Raw genomic sequence first — 20,791 nt, forward strand, 5'->3', positions numbered from 1 at the left:
TAGTCCATTATACAACATAAGCAAAGCAAACAGAACGTGTTCACAGAGACTCAAACTGTCTTTGAAGAAGAAAAATAGTACAAGTGTTTACTTTGTAGGGCTTTGGTTAATTTTCATTCTTCATGAGCACAGAACAAAATGTTTAACCAACACAGTACATCTGTATTTAGTCCTCTGAATTCAAAATAAACTCTTCTTCCTATGCTATAAGAGGAAACTAAGACAAGTTTCAGTATTTATATGAATTAAGAAGGACTTTCATTCCAAGCTGATTAAGATGAGATTATCAAGGAGCATATATTGTGGACTGATACATTTTATTAAGAATAATCAAACTTATTAGGTATAGTTCATTTTACCATTATCATTTTCTCTCTCCTATCCAATATGTCAATACAATTTTATCTATTCTATCAAAACTTGACATGGATCATTCTGGTTAGGGTTTACTCTATTGAGTCATTCCTTTAAAAGGGCAGTGGGGTGAACTAGAATGTTAAATTTAAAATATCTCCTCTAATATCATATTTCTTAGAAAATTAAACATGACATACAAAAAATAAACCTCCCTATACAAGTTTATTAAAATGATGGCAGCATGCTGAAATTCTGAAACTCAATTTGATAATGAAAACCCACTTTATTTCAAAAGAAAGCAGATTTACATTCTCAAAATTGTGCTAAACATGACCCATACTGTAACCAAAATTAGCTTTAAAAGGCTCACAAACACTTCAATACTGAGATCTTGTCATCTCTTAAAAAATCACTCACCTTTCAAACCTAGAGTTTGTAGCTGGAAGAGCCGACCAAGTTCATAAGGCAAAACCCGTAACAGATTGTTATTTAAAAGCAATTCCCTGTTTTAAAAATAAATAAAAACTGCTTAAATATATCAAACTTTATTAATATATAATTTATTAATATATTAATATATAAAATTTATATAAAAATATATTTATATAATATATAACTGTATAATGTATAATACATTTATTAATATATAAAGATATATCTATTAATATATAATTATTTTCTTAACCTTCCTTAATATACTATGAGTGATATTTACATTCAAGGCATTTTTTATACTTTTAATCCAAAAGTGTCGTTTAATATTAAAGTACCACAAAATGTGTTAGCTGACACAACTGTTAACAGTGTTTCTATAATTTACACATTCTCTAACACAGATTATTAAAAAGTTGTAAGAACTGTATATCATTCTTGGGCTAAATCCATCCCCTTTTCTCTCACCCAAATGGACAAGAGATACAAATCAGAGTGACAGGTATTCTCAGTACCCAAAGATAACCCATATCCTTGAATCCAGTCTAATTCATAGGAAAAAAAAGCCAATCACCTTTGTCAATTTTTATAAATAATAACTGCAATTACACTAAGATCTGACACAGAACATAAACACTGAAAATAAAACTTAAGATAATACAGATAATAGAATACAGATAAGATCCACATTTATGATTTTGAAATTTTGGCCAGACTACAGACGAAATAAATAGCCCCTCATTAGACAGCTAAAAAGTACTTAAAAAAATAAGAAAGAAAAGAAAACCAACAAAAACATATAATAAGGAGATGGTGAGGAACAAGATTCTAAAACAATATATATGTTTAATTTTAAATTATTTTTAAATTTTTAAAAAATTACTTCTCAGCATATAAACATAGACAAGCAATCCCTGTTGATACTGAGAACATTTATACAAGGTCTTAAGGGACCTACAATTTTTTCCTATGAAGAGATTCTCAAAGAATCTCTTTGAGAGAGAGGCTCAGTGGATTAAGCCGCTGTCTTCAGCTCAGGTCATGATCTCAGGGTCCTGGGGTCGAGTCCTGCATCAGGCTCCCTGCTCAGCGGGGAGCCTGCTTCCCTCTCTCTCTCTCTCTGCCTGCCTCTCTGTCTACTGTGATCTCTCTGTCAAATAAATAAATAAAAATCTTTAAAAACAAAAAAAGAGTTGTGATATATAAGTATACTTTGCCTTACAGAACAAAGATATGTTCCTAAAAGTTACTACAAGAACAGAATATTTTCCCAATTATTTACAATTACCTTATCACACTCTTGAGCCTCAAGTGAGACTTAGTATTTTAACCCCAACCCCACCCCACCTCAAGTGTGTCAAAAGAAATATAAGCACATTCTAGCTAGAAACCTTTAAGTTAAAGGAAATATTCAGTGGAAGCCAACTCAAGCACTATGTTTAGACAGTTTATATCACTTATTTTTAAACACATATGGAAATCCTCCTGTAAGAGGAGTACTATCTCATAATTTTCTTATTTGGTAAATGCAGAATTTTATATAGTAAGTCCTATCTATACTATTTTCTTACCTGAGAGACACCATGTTTCCTAGTTCTGCTGGTAAACTTCTGAGTTTATTGGATGACAGATCCAGGTAAACCAGATTATGAAGCTTGGCAATATCAGGTGGAATGCGACTAAGGTAATTGTCATTTAGGTGCAGTGCTGTCAAGTGTGTCAATGACCAAAGTGATGTACTTAAGCTCCGCACTCTACCTAAAAGGCAAAATACTGAAGCATTAAGTTCAACGCCTAAGACAAAGACTAAACTTTAAGAAGTAAAAAGTGAAGAGAAAAAAAAGAGACTACAATGTATACAGATACTATTTATCTTTGACGTTTAATTTTGTATTAATGCCATTTGATTGCTTCCAAACACACCTAGCCCTTCTTTAATTTCATTCCATTTCTGCCTGACAACCATTATTTCCTCATGAACCTTCCATGCATTAAATGAGATGCAGCATAACGAGGCCCTTGGAGTCAGGGTGATGAGAAGCTCTCAAGAAAAACACAGGCCTGACTTAAGCTTTTATGATAGAATCATCTTGAATTTTATTTTAAGGCACAGTCCTAACAAAAGTACTTCTTACATACCCTACAAAAAGTATGTAGTGCAAGGCTTATCCATAATTTGGGCCTGGGTTATTCTACAAACTTAAAAAAGATAAGAGCAATAGATTCAAAACCAACCTTAGGTTGATCACTAGAAAACCATTTTACCCCTAAAGGACTTACCTTTTCCCAGATTTCTGATGGTGTAATTAACAACTCTGGTTTAAGATTTTGCATTAAATGCAACATACTCAAGTGAAATGGTCACACTTTAAGCTTTAGCAATCAGTCAACATCCGACAGCTCAATGATGCAACATGTATCAGAAAACAACAGAAAACCTATTTCAGAGTCCTGACTTTTACCACTTACTAGCTATATAAACCTAGGAAAATCACCCAGCCACAGCTGCTCTAAAATGTGTATTATCTTAATAATTTATAAGAAGATCATTTTATAAACATTACAAAAATAAAACAGAATTTAACTTTATATCAGTATTGAAATAACAGACTTTGATTAAAAGAGCAATGGAACGTAGAGAGGGCCCAAAATCTCAAACAGTAAATGCTAGCTACCAACCAGTAAACTCAAGCTTACATCTGTTGGGGTTCTTTCTCTCACAGGTTTCTTTATGCTGTATAAAAGCAGGCTTAAAGTGCCAGGATTTTGTATTTATAGGACCGAAAGGTTTCAAAGTGAAGAGAGGCTCTGGCAAAAGAAACTTATTTCAGTTGTACCTAGGATTTAATCAGGTGGTTCTCAATCAGTGGCAATTTTACTCCTTAAAGGACTTTGGCAATCTGGAGACATTCTTGGTTGTCAAAACTAGAAGAATGCTACCAGCATCTGTTGGGTAGAAGCCAGGAACACAGAACACTATGCTGTACAAATGAAACTAATGCATCATTGTGTGTCAGCTATACTTCAATTTAAAAAATTATAATTTATGTGAATTACAGTCCTAAAGATCTCCACTGATATGCATTATGGCAATCTTTTATCCCATGTGTGTTTTAATGGAATTCTTTACAAGATGGCAATATCTCATGCTAATACTCACATGTATTTAAATGTTATAGATGTTAATACTAACATATTTAAACATATATATGGAAAACTATCATATTAAGGACCCAAATTGCTGGATAACTATTTTCATTGTCAAAATTCCAGTATCATGTCTACCATGAAATTAATGTCCATTAAATCTTTAAAAAAAGAGACAAGTGGTGCTACTGGCACCTAGCGGGTAAAGACCAGGAACAGCTGAACAACCTATACTGCACACAATTGGCCCCGACCACAAAGAACTATCTGGCCCTACATGTCAGCAATGCCAAGTTGAGAAACCCTCAGTTAATCCATTAGGATTTACTCATATTCATTCTGCTCATTACCAATCACCTATCCACCAGGTACCTTTTAGCTAAATGTACAGGTAATTCTTGCTATTGACACTATAATGTGGTTAATACTTCCAAATGAAAGCCTACTGGAGGAAAAACATTCTACATATTATCTGTATTGTACCAATTCATAAAAGAAAGGCAGTAATTATATTCTATTTTCAATACTTTTAATTTTGTAATTTTAGATTTACAAAAAAGTTACCAAGATAATAGAGTTCCTGTATACATCTCATACTGTTTTCCACTAATGTTAGCTTCTTATATTACCATTGTACATCTGTCAAAACTAGGAAACTAACACTGATACATTACTTGTTTTACTGGTACATTACTAATTTATAGATTTTATTGGATTTCACCAGTTTTTACACCTTTTTGTTTTAAGAGTCAATTCAAGACAGCCTTTTACCATTTCATCATCCTACCTTAGTCCCCTCCAGTCCGTGACAAAGACTCACTCTCTCCTTGTTTTTCATGACTTTGACAATTTCGAGAATTAGTAGTTAAGTATTTTGTAGAATGTCCTTTAGTTTGGGTTTGTCTGATTTTTTTTTCTCACTAGTAGACTGGGGCTGTAAGTTCTTAGAAATCATATTCTATTTTAACAAATCCTAAACATGAAAGGTCATGTAACACAGTGATTAGTTATTTGTAGAATAAACCAATAGCCTCTAGATTTCCTCCTCTGCCAAAACTAGGATGACAGAAGAATTGCAAATATTTCAATTTGCAAAAATAATTACTAATAGCCAAAACAAAATCTAGTATATCAAAGAACCTGGTTTACTGAGAAACTGAATTCCCATTGTCCTCAATTACAGATGCCACCCCTGGCCCAAGGTATTATCTCAAAAGAATGAACAGAAATAAAGATATTTAGTCACAGGTAAACTAAACACTAGTACTTCTGCATCCCGTATTTTCTCAGTTCACATATTTTAAAATGTACAACAAATAAATATGACAATATTCAACTGATGTTCATTATTGCTATTATATCCTAGATTAAATGCTTCAAGATTCCACTCACCCGAGATTTCTAATTCTGCCCAGTGAGATTTTTTCCCATTGGCTACCTCCTCTGCTGACATGATGGTATAAATTCTTCGAGGATCTGGAGGATCATATTTTTCCTTTGGCATCCCTATTAGTCTGTTTAAACAAACAAAAAAGATGACCATCAATTACTACATCTTATAGAAAAAAAAAAAAAGAAAAATGGAATGGTAAGTTTTCTTTTCCTCTCCCCTTGCCAGGTTACTAAGTCATTTTCTACTACAAATTCTCACTAGAAGGAAAACACATCTGCAGTATGTTTGACTCTTGCAGAAACTCCATAACAGATGCCTAAGGCAAAATGCAAACAATGACACTGGATTTAACACTGAACTTTGTGGTTGCTTCCCAAACATCCATTCTATTCCAAACATCCATTCCCTTCTCCTTCCTTTAGTTGTCTTGCTTTCCTAAACTGACTAACCTTATACCAGTTTTCTGAATGGACTCTGACTAGTCAAAGAATATCAGAGTAATTCATGCTCTCGCCTCAGTGATACTCAAATATCTTATATCTAAGACAATCAACAGAAGACATTCCTCTTATCGCAGAGATTAGTTCAGAAGTATCTAATAATCGCGAGGCTTAAGATTCATTCTATGTTTATGGAAGGAGCAGTCTTCTCTCTCCTGCCAGTCATGAAAGAAGAATATAGTCCACATGGTTATTGGGAAACTAGCCATAGAAGTAAGAGTCTAGAAAATAGAGAAACAAAGAGCCCCCACCAAATCATACCACAGGGCTCCCAAACACTGGGCCTTTTCAGTACACAAGCCAATATACTTCACTTGTTGTTCAGGTTGTGTTTTCTGTTACTTGTAGTCAAAAGCATCCTACATAATGATATTTTCTTAGTATGAACCAGTCTTGGTTTGATCTGATGTTCTTAAGTAATGTAAGTCCTTTTCACTCTCAAAGTGTCCAACTTGGGTGGAGGGTGCACCTGAATGTCTTAGTCATTTAAGCATCCAACTCTTGACCTCAGCTCAAGTGTTGATCTCAGGGTCCTAGTTCAGCCCCAAGTTGGGCTCCACACCCAGTGTGGAGCCTATTTAAAAATAGTTTTTTTTAAAAAGTGTCCAAATTTGAAGATGGAGTTACATGGGCACCTTAACTGAAATGAATATTATATAATCTTGTTCACATAACTGCCAGAATAATCACCAAATGATCATGAGCGATGACAACTAGGTATAAAAGTCCTCAAGTGTGCAATGTATGAAGCATATGACAAAATGGCCCTAAATGTAACCATTCAAGAGGTCCAACACAAGAATTACTGCTTAATTATTGGCAGAAAATAAAATTGAGCTCAGAGCTAGCAAGAAAAGCAAATGACAAAGCCCCAAGCCTGATTAAAGTCCTGCATGCTATCTGTAAATCACCTTGTTTTTTTTGTAGTTGGTTCTTTGTTCATATTTAACACACACACACACACCAAAACCAAATATGAGAGTGTTTCCAAGTAGAGTTTAGAACTTATGATTCAATGGAATTTACTTTCAGGTGGTCTGAAATTCATTACATAACAGAGAATAAATAAAAAGTAGTGGTATCCTAGTTGTTTCAAAAATACAGCTAGATCATGAACACAAAGTTTCCTACACCATATCTACTCTTTGTATTTAAGGTAAAATAGTCACTTTCCCTTTACCAAAAGGTGAAAAGAGAAAGTACTCCAGATTTCTTCACCTGTAACAGTAATTTGCTTCCAAGTTCCCAGGCTAAGCCCACTCCTTTAATTTTACCCCACAGTTTGGTTAATACTAACCCATATTTTATTTCCCATACATATCCCAGATCTTTGCACAGCGCACAAAGAATAGGATCATTTTCCACAGGGAAAAAAAAAATTGACTTCTACCACATTTGACCTATGTAAAATACTTTTCCCTTTTTGAAGAGTTTGTGAGAGAGAGAGAGAGGGAACAAGCAGGGGGAGCGGCAGGCAGAGGGAGAAGCAAAAGCTCCCCACTGGGCAAGAAGCATGATGTGGTACTCTGTCCCAGGACCCTGACATCATAACCTGAGCCAAAAGTAGGTGCTTAACCAACCAAGCCACCTAGGCATCCCATTTCTAAAATAAAATTTTTAGATGACAAGGTTTTCAGAATTTCCACTGTGCACAAGGCACCTGTATCTCTGTGAGTACTTCTGCAAGCTAATACAAGATTCCACAAAAACACAAGATTAAGCAAAGCCAAATCAAACAGATCCAAACTCAATGACATGCTACAAATCCATTCACTACATTGCAGATGGGTAAAAAATAAAGACAGCAAAATATGCAAAAACAAGAAAAAACAAACAAACAAACAAACAAACAAGGAGCACCTGGGTGGCTCAGTGGGTTAAAGCCTCTGCCTTCGGCTCAGGTCATGATCCCAGAGTCCTGGGGTCAAGCCCACATCAGGCTCTCTGCTCAGCAGGGAGCCTGCTTCCTCCTCCCTCTGCCTGCCTCTCTGCCTACTTGTGATCTCTGTCAAATAAATAAATAAAATCTTAAAAAAAAAAAAAACCCTGTTCCATTAATTTTAGATCATTTTCATAAACCATAGAGCATGGGATCAGGGTCAACTTAATGTGGCTTTTAATCATGATATGTTCCTTAAGGGGACTATGAGTTATTTCTGTGTGAAGGCATATCCTTTTTCTATTGCTATATAGTTCCTACCACAAAGTAGGGACTTAATATGTATTTGTGGAAGAGTACATGCTTTATAATCCTAAAATCTGCCACATTTCATTCTTCTTGCCTTTTCCACCTCACAGTTTTCAGTCAATACTTTTCTAAAAATCAATCCCAGGAAATGGTAATTAACTCACATATTCAACTCCCCTAAATATTTTAATAATCTGGACAGGTCAATAATTGCTCTATCTTCTTGGCCCTCTAATTCTAATTTTGAAAACAACTACTTTACAAAAGCTTTTTTTTTTTTTTTAAAGATTTTATTTATTTATTTGTCAGAGAGAGAGTGAGTGAGAGCGAGCACAGGCAGACAGAGTGGAAGGAAGAGTCAGAGGGAGAAGCAGGCTCCCTGCAGAGCAAGGAGCCCGATGTGGGTCTCGATCCCAGGATGCTGGGATCATGACCTGAGCCAAAGGCAGCTGCTTAACCAACTGAGCCACCCAGGCGTCCCAAAAGCTTTTTTTTTTTTTCCATAAATTCCCACCTTCCTAATTCCACTAAAATTTACAAAATCTGTACCCGCAAAACAAATCCATGGAATGTTCACCAGTGTTTACATGTAAAACCAAAGTAATAATACTGTCATATTAGGGGTCAGAAATCTCTTTCAAATTTTAGGAAGCCAATGAAAATACAAGTCACTTAATGCAAAATGAATATAGATTTGGAGAGTCTGATTAAAGCTGTAATCTAGGGACGCCTGGGTGGCTCAGTTGGTTGAGCAGCTGCCTTCGGCTTAGGTCATGATCCCAGCGTCCTGGGATGGAGTCTCACATTGGGCTCCTTGCTCAGCAGGGAGCCTGCTTCTCCCTCTGTCTCTGCCTGCCATTCTGTCTGCCTGTGCTCACTCTCTCTCTCTGACAAATAAACAAAACCTTAAAAAAAAAAAAAAGCTGTAATCTAGGGGCACATGGGTGACTCAGTTCTTGGGTGTCTACCTTCAGCTCAGGTTGTGATCCCAGGGTCCTGGGATTGAGTCCCGCATCAAGCTCCCTGCTCAGTGGGAACCCTGCTTCTCCCTCTCCCATTCCCCCTGCTTGTGTTCTCTCTCTCACTATGTCTCTCTGTCAAATAAATAAATAAAATCTTAAAAAAAAAAAAAGGGCTGTAACATCTTACATTTGGGTTAACTAACAAGCAATTTAGTAGAGTCTATAGTTCTGGTGATCATTACTGTCTCAAACATCAGATTTTCAAATATGCTACCAAAGACATAGAGAATTCACATTTGGGTAACTTAATTAAGTTATACATGAACTTAATTCAGTTAATACTGAAGCCTCCTATTCAGCTTTATTTTCCCTCCTCAGTTCCTCAGCATCAGCTTTTCACATTGGAGACATACCACAAAAACCTACTTTAAAATAAGGTGAAATATAAAATAATTCAAATGTAATTTAACTCTCTAAACATGATACTGATAGTGTAGGAATTTCAAATAGTCTCATAGGTCGTTCTAAGGCTTAAATACTGAGTTTTTCTATCCAAATACTGGTATTTTTCTATCCATAAAATAGGAATGTTTCATTTTGGAAAGCTTAACAGCTAATTCCTTATCTTCTTTTTCAAACTGATGAAACAAGTAGGTTTTTGAATTAGTTTTTCTATGGGTTCTAATTTTTACATCTTATATCAGTTCCCAAAAGATCCTACTGTTACATCAACCTAATTTATACTAGGGATCCTGCTCACGTAGCGGAGCACAATAAAAGCCCCTTTCACAACATAGCCTATTTAACTTCCCAGTCCTCAATCCTGTTCCAACACTATAAAAAATATTCCACCTAACTCCCCAAATGCTAACTACATAAGTTTCTTTAAACCTGCCATCCACTTTTCATTCACTGAACCTTAGGGTATCACTTACATGACCCCCCCAGATTCTACTGCAAAATTTCTGAGAGTTACCATCAGTCCTGGACCAAGAACCTAACTACGTCATACTTCTTAGTTCCTACATGAAGAACCCTAAAAGTAAACTAGTCATAATCTCCACCACTTAAGACTGATTAATCATTACCACACAGTGAAGATTCTCATTAGTTTATTTCTCAGTCTTCTGTTACACAGGAAAAATGTCATGTAAACTCATAAAATACAAACTGTATGGAAAATGTACTCCAATTTTTTTCAGTGATGAGCAATATTTAAGATTTATTTACTTTACAAAGAGAAAGCATGCGGGGCACCTGGGTGGCTCAGTGGGTTAAGGCCTCTACCTTCGTCTCAGGTCATGATCCCAGAGTTCTGGGATAAAGCCCCACATTGGGCTCTCTGCTTGGCGGAGAGAGGCTTCCTCCCTCTCTCTGCCTACTTGTGATCTCTGTCTGTGAAATAAGTAAAATCTTTTTTTTTTTTAAGATTTTATTTATTTATTTGACGGACAGAGATCACAACTAGGCAGAGAGGCAGGCAGAGAGCGCGAAGCAGGCTTCCCGCTGAGTGGAGAGCCCGATGTGGGGCTGGATCTCAGGACCCTGAGATCATGACCTGAGCTGAAGGCAGAGGCTTTAACCCACTGAGCCACCCAGGAGCCCCAAATAAATAAAATCTTTACGAAAATAAAAAAAAAAAAGAGCATGCAAGAGTAAGCAGGGGGAGGGGCAGAAGGAGAGAGAATCCTCAAGCAGAAGACTCCCTTGTGAGCACAAAGCCCTATCTTAATCCCAAAATCCTGGGATTATGATCTGAGTCAAAATCAAGAGTCGGCAGCCCAACCAACTGAGCCACCCAGGTGCCCCCAGTTACAAGCAATATTATATGTAGCACCTGAGCTACTTTGCCCTAGAAAAATTTAAATTGGATTTTCCAAAACCATAAATAAAATGCAAAATGCTTATATATCATGTTGTTTTAGTGAATAGCATATTATAAAACATATATGAAATACACCCAAATATACTATTACTAAGGAATCCCAAATCTCAGAGTTTATATCTGAGGCTAATAAAATAACACAATTTAACTTCTCCCCTTCCAAAACAAACAAACAAACAAACAGACAAAAAAACTCATCTGAGCCAAATCAGAGCAAACAATTAAAGGCTAGAACTGAACTTCTGTTATTACTGGTTATCTTGAGCAACTTACAAAAACAGAACAGCCAGTATAGTACATATAAAGATGTATGTTTTTTACTGTTAAACCAGAGCTTCCCTCTCACCATCCTACCTAAATTTAAGGTCATTTTATTCAAGTCTATAGTTCACCACAATTACTATTATTTCATTCAGAATTCAGTCTAAGAAAGAAAGAATACTACAACTATCATAGACTGCTTCATAATGAATACTCAACACTAAAATACAAATTATTAGACACATATTTATTTCCATACAAATATTAAGTGGTCATCTCAACTGCAGTTTGCAAAGCAATCTTTGGCAGAAATACTGCTGGCAAAGTTCCCAAAGTTGGAGGAAGACAAAATTCAATTTTTAAAGATTTTATTGATTTGAGAGAGAAAGGGAGAAAGAGAGATATCATTGGGGGGAAGGAGGGGTAGAGGTAGAAACAGACTCCACTGAGCAGGAATCCCAAAACGGAACTTGATCTCAGGACCCTCATATCATGACCTGAGCTGAAAGCAGATGCCTAACCAGCTGAGTCACCCAGGAGTCCCTGGAGGAAGATAAAATTAAGCCCACATTAGATATTTCTACCTACATTTTAGAGCAAGATGTCAATGATTTATACATTTTAAATATCTCAGATAAATCTGTTCTTATACTGGCATTTATTCCCAAAGGTTATGAAACACATTATGTTATTTAGTGAATAACCCACCTAACATCCATGCTTCCCATCTGGCCTTAAGCATTAAGACTGATTTCCTTTCTGGGTACCTGGGTGGCTCAGTTGGTTAAGCAACTGTCTTAGGCTCGGGTCAGGATCCCGGAGTCCCAGGATCGAGTTCCACATTGGGCTCCCAGCTCCATGGGAGTCTGCTTCTCCCTCTGACTTTCTCATCTCCCATGCTCTCTCTCACTGTCTCTCTCTCAAATAAATAAATAAAAATCTTTAAAAAAAAAAAAAAAGACTATTTTCCTTTCTGAAAAAATAAATCTAAGTTTACCTTCTTTAATGAAGCAAAATAACCGTGGAGCTGCAACATTTCTGAAGTGTCTAGTTCCTCATCAGTATCTATTTTTAACTACATACAACTTTTTTAATTTTTTTAAAGATTTTATTTATTTATTCGACAGACAGAGATCACAAGTAGGCAGAGAGGCAGGAAGAGAGAGGGGGGAAGCAGGCTCCCCGCTGAGCAGAGAGCCCGATGCGGGGCTCGATCCCAGGACCCTGAGATCATGACCTGAGCCAAAGGCAGAGGCTTAACACACTGAGCCACCCAGGCACCCCATCTGTATACAATTCTTAATCATTATAATTGTTACACAAAATTTGTTCCTTCCCTGAATGGGCTCACCATCTGATATTAAAAAACAGTACCTAGCAAATCACACTACACATAGTAGGATCATATTGTTAAAAATTAGGATTGATGACACGCAAGAGCTTAGAAGAAACCCTGAGATAATGATGTCATTAGCATTCCCCGCTCTACTTCTATACCAAGGGCCTCTCTGGATGACATTTGTCTGCAATGACAAATTCAACTAAAGTCCACAGACCATAATCATGCGAACATTCAAAAAGAACCCCAAAGTTTTCATGAGTGTCTCCCACTCTAAACAAAACACTAAACACTATTCTAAACAAAGCAAAACAAACCCATGTTTTAGGACGGTAAAATCACACATGACTATGAAAAAAAAAATCTCAGATCTTTGGAATTTCATGTTTCTGACCAGTTTAACATTTATTCAACAAATATTTATTGCAGGTCTACTACCACCATGTATTACACCAAGCACTAAAACTTCTACAGTAAACAAGATAACCAACATCTTTGCCCTCATGTAGCTTATACCATTTTCATAGCACTATTTGAAAAATAAAATATAGAATATATATTTTACTTTCAAACAATTCTATAAAGAATGTGGCATTTCTTGTAATTCCTTTTCACTCTTATTACTCCCTCTTGTCACTATGCTGAGAGAGTACAACTAAAGGGAAAATAAAACATCCTTATCACAAAGGATGAGGGTAATGAAGCTAATCCTTGAACAATGTTGGGTTTGAACTGCTTAGTTCTATTTCCAAGCAGACCTTTTTTTAATAGTACCATAAATGTATTTTCTCTTCCTTACAATTTTCTAAATACCATTCCCTTCTCTCTAGCTTACTTTATCGTAAGGATAAGTATATAACATATATAACTGCTAATTGACTATATCAGTAAGGCTTCTAGTCAACAGTAGGCTTTTACTGGTTATGCTTTAGGGCAGTCTAAAGTTATACCTGAGTTTTTAAATATATGGGGGATTGGCATTCCTAACCTCCAAGTCATTCAAGGGTCAACCCTAGCAAGTAATCTATACAATGGTCAAGGACAAGTGGAAAGAACACAGTTCCCAAAACAAGAATGGCAAGTTTTAACACTGGGGAACAGACCAAAGACAACCAGGTTAAAACTTATCAGTACATTTAATATAAGGTGATAGCAAATACTTGCTGAACCCAGAGACATTATTTCTTCTATGATCCTAACTGAGAAACCAAATTTTTAGATAACTGTTTAGTAACGAGGACTGTTTTGGTCTTTAAAAATACTTGGACTTGGGGGTACTGGCTGGCTCAATCAGAAAAGCATGCAACTCTTGATCTTGAGGATCATGAGGTTAGCCCCATGTTGGGTGTAGAGATTACTAAAAAAATAAATTTTAAATAAATTTTAAAAAATAAAAATACTTGAATTCAATAGGTCTTCTTTCTAGATGGTTTATTCTTAAGAATCTACTTCAAATCCCAAACCAAACTAGTTACCTACCCAAACAAAATGCATAGGCATACATGACAATAAAGCCCCTGGATGAAAATGAGATGTCATAATAGTTTCTATACTTCTATCTAAAGGTAATATGGTAGCCCACAATGATAGCTAAAGGAAATTTCTAATTCTATAAAGGGGTAAAGGCACAGTTTACTTGTCAGCTAAAGTACTATGAGGGAAAAACAAAAAGAATCAAAATATAACTCCTTTTCTACACATTCGAAATTTTCTCTCATATGGGGGATACCAGAAAACAAGAGCAGCAACACAAAACAAATAAACACTAAAAGGAAAAACAGAGACGTGGGATTATAAATCAATCACTTCAAAATTCCAAAATAGGGGTGCCTTGGTGGCTCGGTCGGTTGAGCATGTCTTTGGCTCGGGTCATGATCCTAGGGTCCTGGGATCCTGGGATGGAGCCCGGTGTCGGGCTCTCTGCTCAGCGGACAGCCTGCTTGTCCCTCTCCCTCTGCCTGCTGCTCCCCCTGCTTGTGCTCTGTCAAATAAATACATAAAATCTTAAAAAAAAATTTCCAAAATATTTAGATGACTTTCATTTTGTTTCATCAGCATCCAATTTGACTAACCAAACCATTATAACGCTAACATTCTAAATTAGATCTTGGTCTCTACCTAACAGTCACTATGCTTTAATGCCTCTTGCATTTACTTATTATTCTCTCCCACCTACCTAAACATACTGAATACAATCTAATTATCCTGCAGAGAACAAGAGGTAATTAGACTAGATTAGAATTTTCACATCAATTTTTCTAGGACTATGATTTCTTCCTCCCCTTTTAATCTTTCCACTTTTTCTGGTGTAACTTTTGTTTTCTATTTCCTATGATGTATACATCTTCATTTCTTTCAATTCCTATCCACACTTCATGACTCAAGTCCTCTGTCACCTCTTCTTCAGACTATTTCCCCATTTAAAAATCAACAAGCTAATTCTAAAATTTATACAGAGGAATCTAAAGTAGCCAAAACACTTTTGAAAAAGAAATAAAAACTTGTAAGTACCCACTATTTTAATGTTAGCACTTACTATAAAGATCTATTAATCCAGACAGTTTTGTATGGATGAAGGGACAGACTTCTATAGTTCGAAAGAACAGAACTGAGAAACTAGAAATAGAACCACACCTATACAGCCAATAGATTTTACGAAAATGTGCAAAGGTAATTCCAGAGAGATTAGTTGTTCTACCAACATTTGCTGAAAAACCTGACATCCACGTGCAAAAATAAATAATCATCCATCCATATCTTGTACTATAAACAAGCTTACAAGGATCATAAATTTAAATGTAAAACCCAAAACCATAAAACTTGTAGAAGAAAACATAAAAGAAAAATCTTTACGACCTTACATTAGGCAAATATTTCTTAGATAAAACACAGAAAGTATGCTCCATTGAAGAAAAATACTAAACTGAATTTCACAAAAATTTAAAACTTCTCCTCTTTGAAAGATGAATGAAAAGGCATGCCCAGAACTGAAAATAAGTATTTACAAAACACAAACCTGAAAAAGCACTCCAGAATATATAAAGAACTCTCAAAACAAAATCATAAGAAAAACACCCTAATAAAGAAACTGGCAAAAGATTTCAACGGCACTTCACTAAAGAAGATATACAGATAAAAAATAAGCATATGGAAAAAATGCTCAACTGTAGGCATTTGAGAAATGCAACTTAAAACAACAATAAGATACCACTGCATGCCTACCAGACTGAGTAGATTAAAAACTTACAATACCTATGGCCAACAAAGATGCATCAACAACCATCCTTGTGTGTATGTTTATATATACATGTACATATTCATTTATATTTTTATAAATAATATTCATGCATGCATGCACACACACATTCATGCATATATACATATACTCTCACATTTCACTGGTAGAAAGCAAAACAGTACTGCCACTTTGGAAGGGAGTTTGGTTGTTTCTCACCAAGTTAAACATACTCTTATATAACCAGCAATTCCACCCTTAGGTATATAGCCAAGCAAAATAAAAACTTACATTCACAAAAACCTGTCATAAATGTTAGTAGCAACTTTATTTATAAGCCAGCACACTTGGAAACAACTCAAATATCGTTCAACTGACAATTAAATACTAACTATAGTACAGTCACCCAATGAAATACTACTCAGTAATAAAAAGGATAGAATTAATGACAAAAACAAATATGGATGAATGTCAAATACATTATGCTAAATTAAAAATACCATTACCATACTTAAAAGGCTATGTATAATGTATCTCACCATAATAAAGACCATATGACAAGCCCACAGCAAATATTTTCAATGACAAAAGCTGAAAGCTTTTCTTTATCATCAAGAATAAGACAAGGAAGCTCACTCTTGCCATCTTTAATGAACACAGTACTGGAAGTTATAACCAAAGCAATTAGGCAAAAAAGTAAACGGCATCCAAACTGTAAAGAAAGTAAAACTGTTTGCAGACAATGTGACATTAGATATAGAAAACCCTGGAGATTCCACCAGAAAACTGCCAAACTAATAAATTCAGTGAAGTTGCAATATACAGAATATACAAAACTGTCTCATTTCTGTACATTCATTAACTATTAGAAATTATGAAAGCAATCCCATTTATAATTGCATTAAAGAACGAAATACCCAGGAAAAATTAAGTAAGGAGATGAAAGATCAGTACAATGAAAACTGTAAGACACTGACGAGAGAAACTAAAGATGACACAAAGAAATGGAAAGATAATCCATGCTCATGAATTGGAAGAATATGGTTAAAATGCCCATAACACCAAAATAATCTACAGATTCAAAATAATCCGTATCAAAATTCCAATGGCACTTGCCAGAGAAATAAAACAAGCAATGCTAAAATTTGTATGGAACCACAAGCCACTAACAGCTAAAGCAATTTGGAGAAAGAAGAACAAAGCTGGAGACATCATACTCCTTGACTATGAAGTATACTATAAAGCTATAATAATCAACACAGCATGGTACTGGCATAAAAAGACTCGTCAATCAATGTAATGGAATAGACAGCCCAGAAATAAACCCATATATATGATCAATTAATTAAAACAAAGGAGCTAAGAATATACAATGGGAAAAGGATAGCCTCTTTAACAAACTATGTTGGGAAAACAGAATAGGCACATGAAAAAAATGAAACTGGATCTACATCTTACACTGTATACAAGAACAACCCAAAATGGATTAAGGACTTGATCATAAGACTGAAACCATAAAATTCCTAGAACCTCCTTGACACGAGTCTTAGCAACAATTTTTGAAATTGATACCATAATCAAAAGCAACAAAAAACAAACATATGGGAGTACCTCAAACTAGAAACCTTCAGCTTGGTAAAGGAAACCCATCAACAAAATGAAAAAACCTGCAAAATGGTAGAAAATATTTGCAAATCATATATCTAATAAGGGGTTAATATCCAAAATATACAAAGAACCCACACAACTCAACTGAAAAAACAACCCAATTAAAAAATGGGTAGACAATCTGAATAGACATTTTTCCAAGAACACCAACAGATACAGGACAAACAGCACTAATCATCAGGGAAATGCAATGAGACAACACCTGATTGAACAGCTATCATCACAAAGACAAGAGATAAGTGATGGTGAGGATGCAAAGTAAAGGGAACCCCTGCATACTGTTGGTAGAAATGTAAACTGATGCAACCACTAGAAAAAAAAAAACAGTATGGAGGTTCTTCAAAAAAATTAAAAATAGGGGGAGCATGAGTGATGCAGTTGATCAAGCATTCAACCCTTGGTTTCAGCTCAGGTCGTGACTTGAGACTAAGTCCTGAATGGGGTTCCACACTCAGCCTGGAGTCTGCTTAAGATTCTCTCCCTCTCCTTCTGCCCCCCCCAAATAAAAAAATAAATCTTTAAAAAAATTAAAAATAGAACTACCACATGACCCAGAAATTCCACTTCTGGTTATATATCCAAAGGAGCAAGATCACTATCTCAAAAAGATATCTGCACCCCCCATGTTCACCGTAGCATTATTTACAACAGCCAAGACATGCAAACAAACTGTGTATCCATGTACTGGCAAATACCTGCATGAAGAAAATGTGGTCTAATACACATAGATACATACATACACACACACACACACCCCAACACAGTGGATTTTATTCAGCCACTTGCAACAACATGGTTGTCCTCTAAAGGTATTGTGCTAAGTGAAATTAGTCAGACAAATATTATATGATCTTATACATGGAACCTAAAAAAAATCCTGAATTATAGATGCAAAATAGACTGATGGGCAAAATAAGTAAAGGAGTTCAAAGGTATACGTTCCAGTTAAAAAGCATGTCCTGGGATGTAATGCACAACATGGTAATTATAGTTAATCTTGTGCTAAACACGTAAAAGTTGCTAAGAGAATAAACAGATCTTTAGGGGCACTTGGCTGGCTCAGTAGGTATAGCATAAGACTCTTAATCCTGGGGTCATCAGTTCTAGCCCACATCAGCTGTGGAGCACATTTAAAAATAAAAAGAGAAAGAGTAAATCTTTAAAGCTATTATCACAGGAAAAAAAATCTATGTGGTAACGAATGTGGACTAGACTTATTGTGGTAATCATTTCACCATATATACATAAATAAAATCATTATGCCATACAACTAAAACTAATAGAACATTCTATGTCAATTCCATCTCAATTCCTCAGGGACTACATACTGGATGAATCCATTTATAGGTCATTCCAGAACAATCAAAACTATTGGGACAGTGAACTGGTAAGTGGCTGGCAGGGGCTAAGGGTGGAAGGAAGGAGAGACTGAAAGAGGAATGAGGGAATTTTTCTGTGATGTGAACTAGATATACTGGCTAATTAGAATTAATCGTAATAGTACCCTCAGAAATACACTCGGGAAATAAACTGATAAATAATAAACTAATAAGCTGAGAAAAAAAAATTGCTTTACCATCCAAGAAAGCGCTAAGAGAATAAAAAAAGGAAAATAAGCTAACAGGATGTAGGATTTCCCGACCTCTAACTTCTCGAGGCATTTAAAAATATGTTAGCCTAAAAACAGCATTAATTGACCAGCAAGTAAAATTACGTAAGTAAAATGCTGTGGATTTAACTTACTTAATGTCAAAGAGTCACAATAAATCAACTATATTATTGACTAATAAACGCCAACAGAGTTTAAGTGACCTCAATCATTTGAGAAGTAAAATCCCTCCCTCTCTCTTTCCCCTGCCCCCAACACACAGAGGAGAGGGGGATTACAAACAGTTAAGGACTGCTAAAAATTATCACACCAAGTATAGAGAAATTGCGTTGTATAGGAGAGCAGAGAAAAAATCATGGGAAATTCAAAAATCTGTTTTGCTTTCCTGACTCCTTCAATAGATTGTTTTCCTAACATAAATGCCTGCCAGCCATAAGAGTCTAATAATAAACATGATACTATTAATTCTTGTTGCCTCCTTACACTGCCTTTTACTTTCTTCTGCTCAACAGCATTTCTTCTGGTCATACTTCCAAGTTGGCCCATATCTTCTACTGAGTCAGTTGTCACATTCTTACAGAAATTACAAATGCCTTAAAAGCCCTATACTTATATGAAATATAAAAATATTCTTGTCACGATCCATCATAAAAGCAAATTACAGCACAGCACTGACTGTCATCACATTTTACCCAAGACTTTTAGCCTGCACAATTATAATTATTAATGTAGTGAACAGATCCCGTTAGCATAAGATCCAATTCTAAAATGTGTACTCATAATCTTCTTTGAAATTGAGAGACTCCACTTAAATAACCTCGAAATTCAGGATTCCGTAGGGTCAGCAACTAGCCTATCTACTAGCTCTAAAATAAATCTATCAGATTTTGAAAACATATGTGAAATATAAATACATATGAAAAACTACAAGAAATAAACGTAAGGTAGGAAATCTAGACAGACCATTCACCTAAAAGAATGATTTTATACCTCAGAAAAAAAACAACAAACTCCCAAATTTATGCTTTATGAGAGTTAATGAAAAATTCCTACTCAGCGATACTTGGTCATAATTTTAGAAATGTTTACTAGGCCATCCAAAACTCCCATTTAGATTCACAGACCTCTACCCCTGGGGATAAAAAATATATGTTTATAAAAAATAAAAAATTAATAAAAAAAAATTTCAGAATTAGGGGTACCTGGGTGGCTCACTCAGGTAAGCATCTGCCTGGGGCTCAGATCATATTCCCAGGATCCTGGGATTGAGCTCCATGTTGGGCTCCCTGCTCATTGGGGAGCCTGCTCCTCCCTCTCCATCTCCCCTGACTTGTGTTTTCACTCACTCTGTGCTCTTTCTCTCAAATAAATCAAACTTTAAAAAAAAAAAAAAAACTTCAGAATTAACATGTATTTAATGAAAAACACTATAATGTATACACAAATGGTTGCATTAAAAACATAAAATGTCTAAATTAATACTTACTTAATAAAAGACACTGCAATTTAATTTTTATACATAAATACATCAAATACAACAATTCAGTTCCATAAAACTAAGGTAGACAAATGAACTGCCTTAAGAGAAAAAAAAATTCCTAAAATTCAGTTGCCTCATGATTCTCTTTTAAGATGGGGAATTAGAGTACAAGAAATATACCAAATAATAAAACCCCATATTCTTTAGGAGACAATTCTGATATGAGTAAGTGAAAAATAACTCTCCAGTGATGGTTAGGAAGTGATGCCAGTCATTTCAAAATGGTGACAAAAATATGTAGAAGAGTAACGAAAAGGTTATATATTCGATACAAT

The 20,791-nt window shown here is 35.3% G+C and overlaps 1 protein-coding gene across 3 annotated transcripts in view; it reads right to left on the bottom strand.

Moving 5' to 3' along the window:
* The window catches only part of CNOT6L (CCR4-NOT transcription complex subunit 6 like), a 116,723-nt gene that overhangs the window by 69,899 nt on the left and 26,033 nt on the right, over positions 1–20,791 (bottom strand). For all 3 annotated transcript variants that reach the window (XM_059385603.1, XM_059385587.1, XM_059385593.1), the window contains exons 2-4: positions 5,329–5,450; positions 2,361–2,547; positions 775–860 (exon numbers count right to left, since the gene is read on the bottom strand). In XM_059385603.1, coding sequence (XP_059241586.1) covers positions 775–860; positions 2,361–2,547; positions 5,329–5,440 — 385 coding nt within the window. In that variant the 5' untranslated portion in view covers positions 5,441–5,450. The remainder of the gene's footprint in view (positions 1–774; positions 861–2,360; positions 2,548–5,328; positions 5,451–20,791) is intronic.

Source organism: Mustela nigripes, chromosome 1, assembly GCF_022355385.1.
Source record: "Mustela nigripes isolate SB6536 chromosome 1, MUSNIG.SB6536, whole genome shotgun sequence".
Lineage (NCBI taxonomy): Eukaryota > Metazoa > Chordata > Mammalia > Carnivora > Mustelidae > Mustela > Mustela nigripes.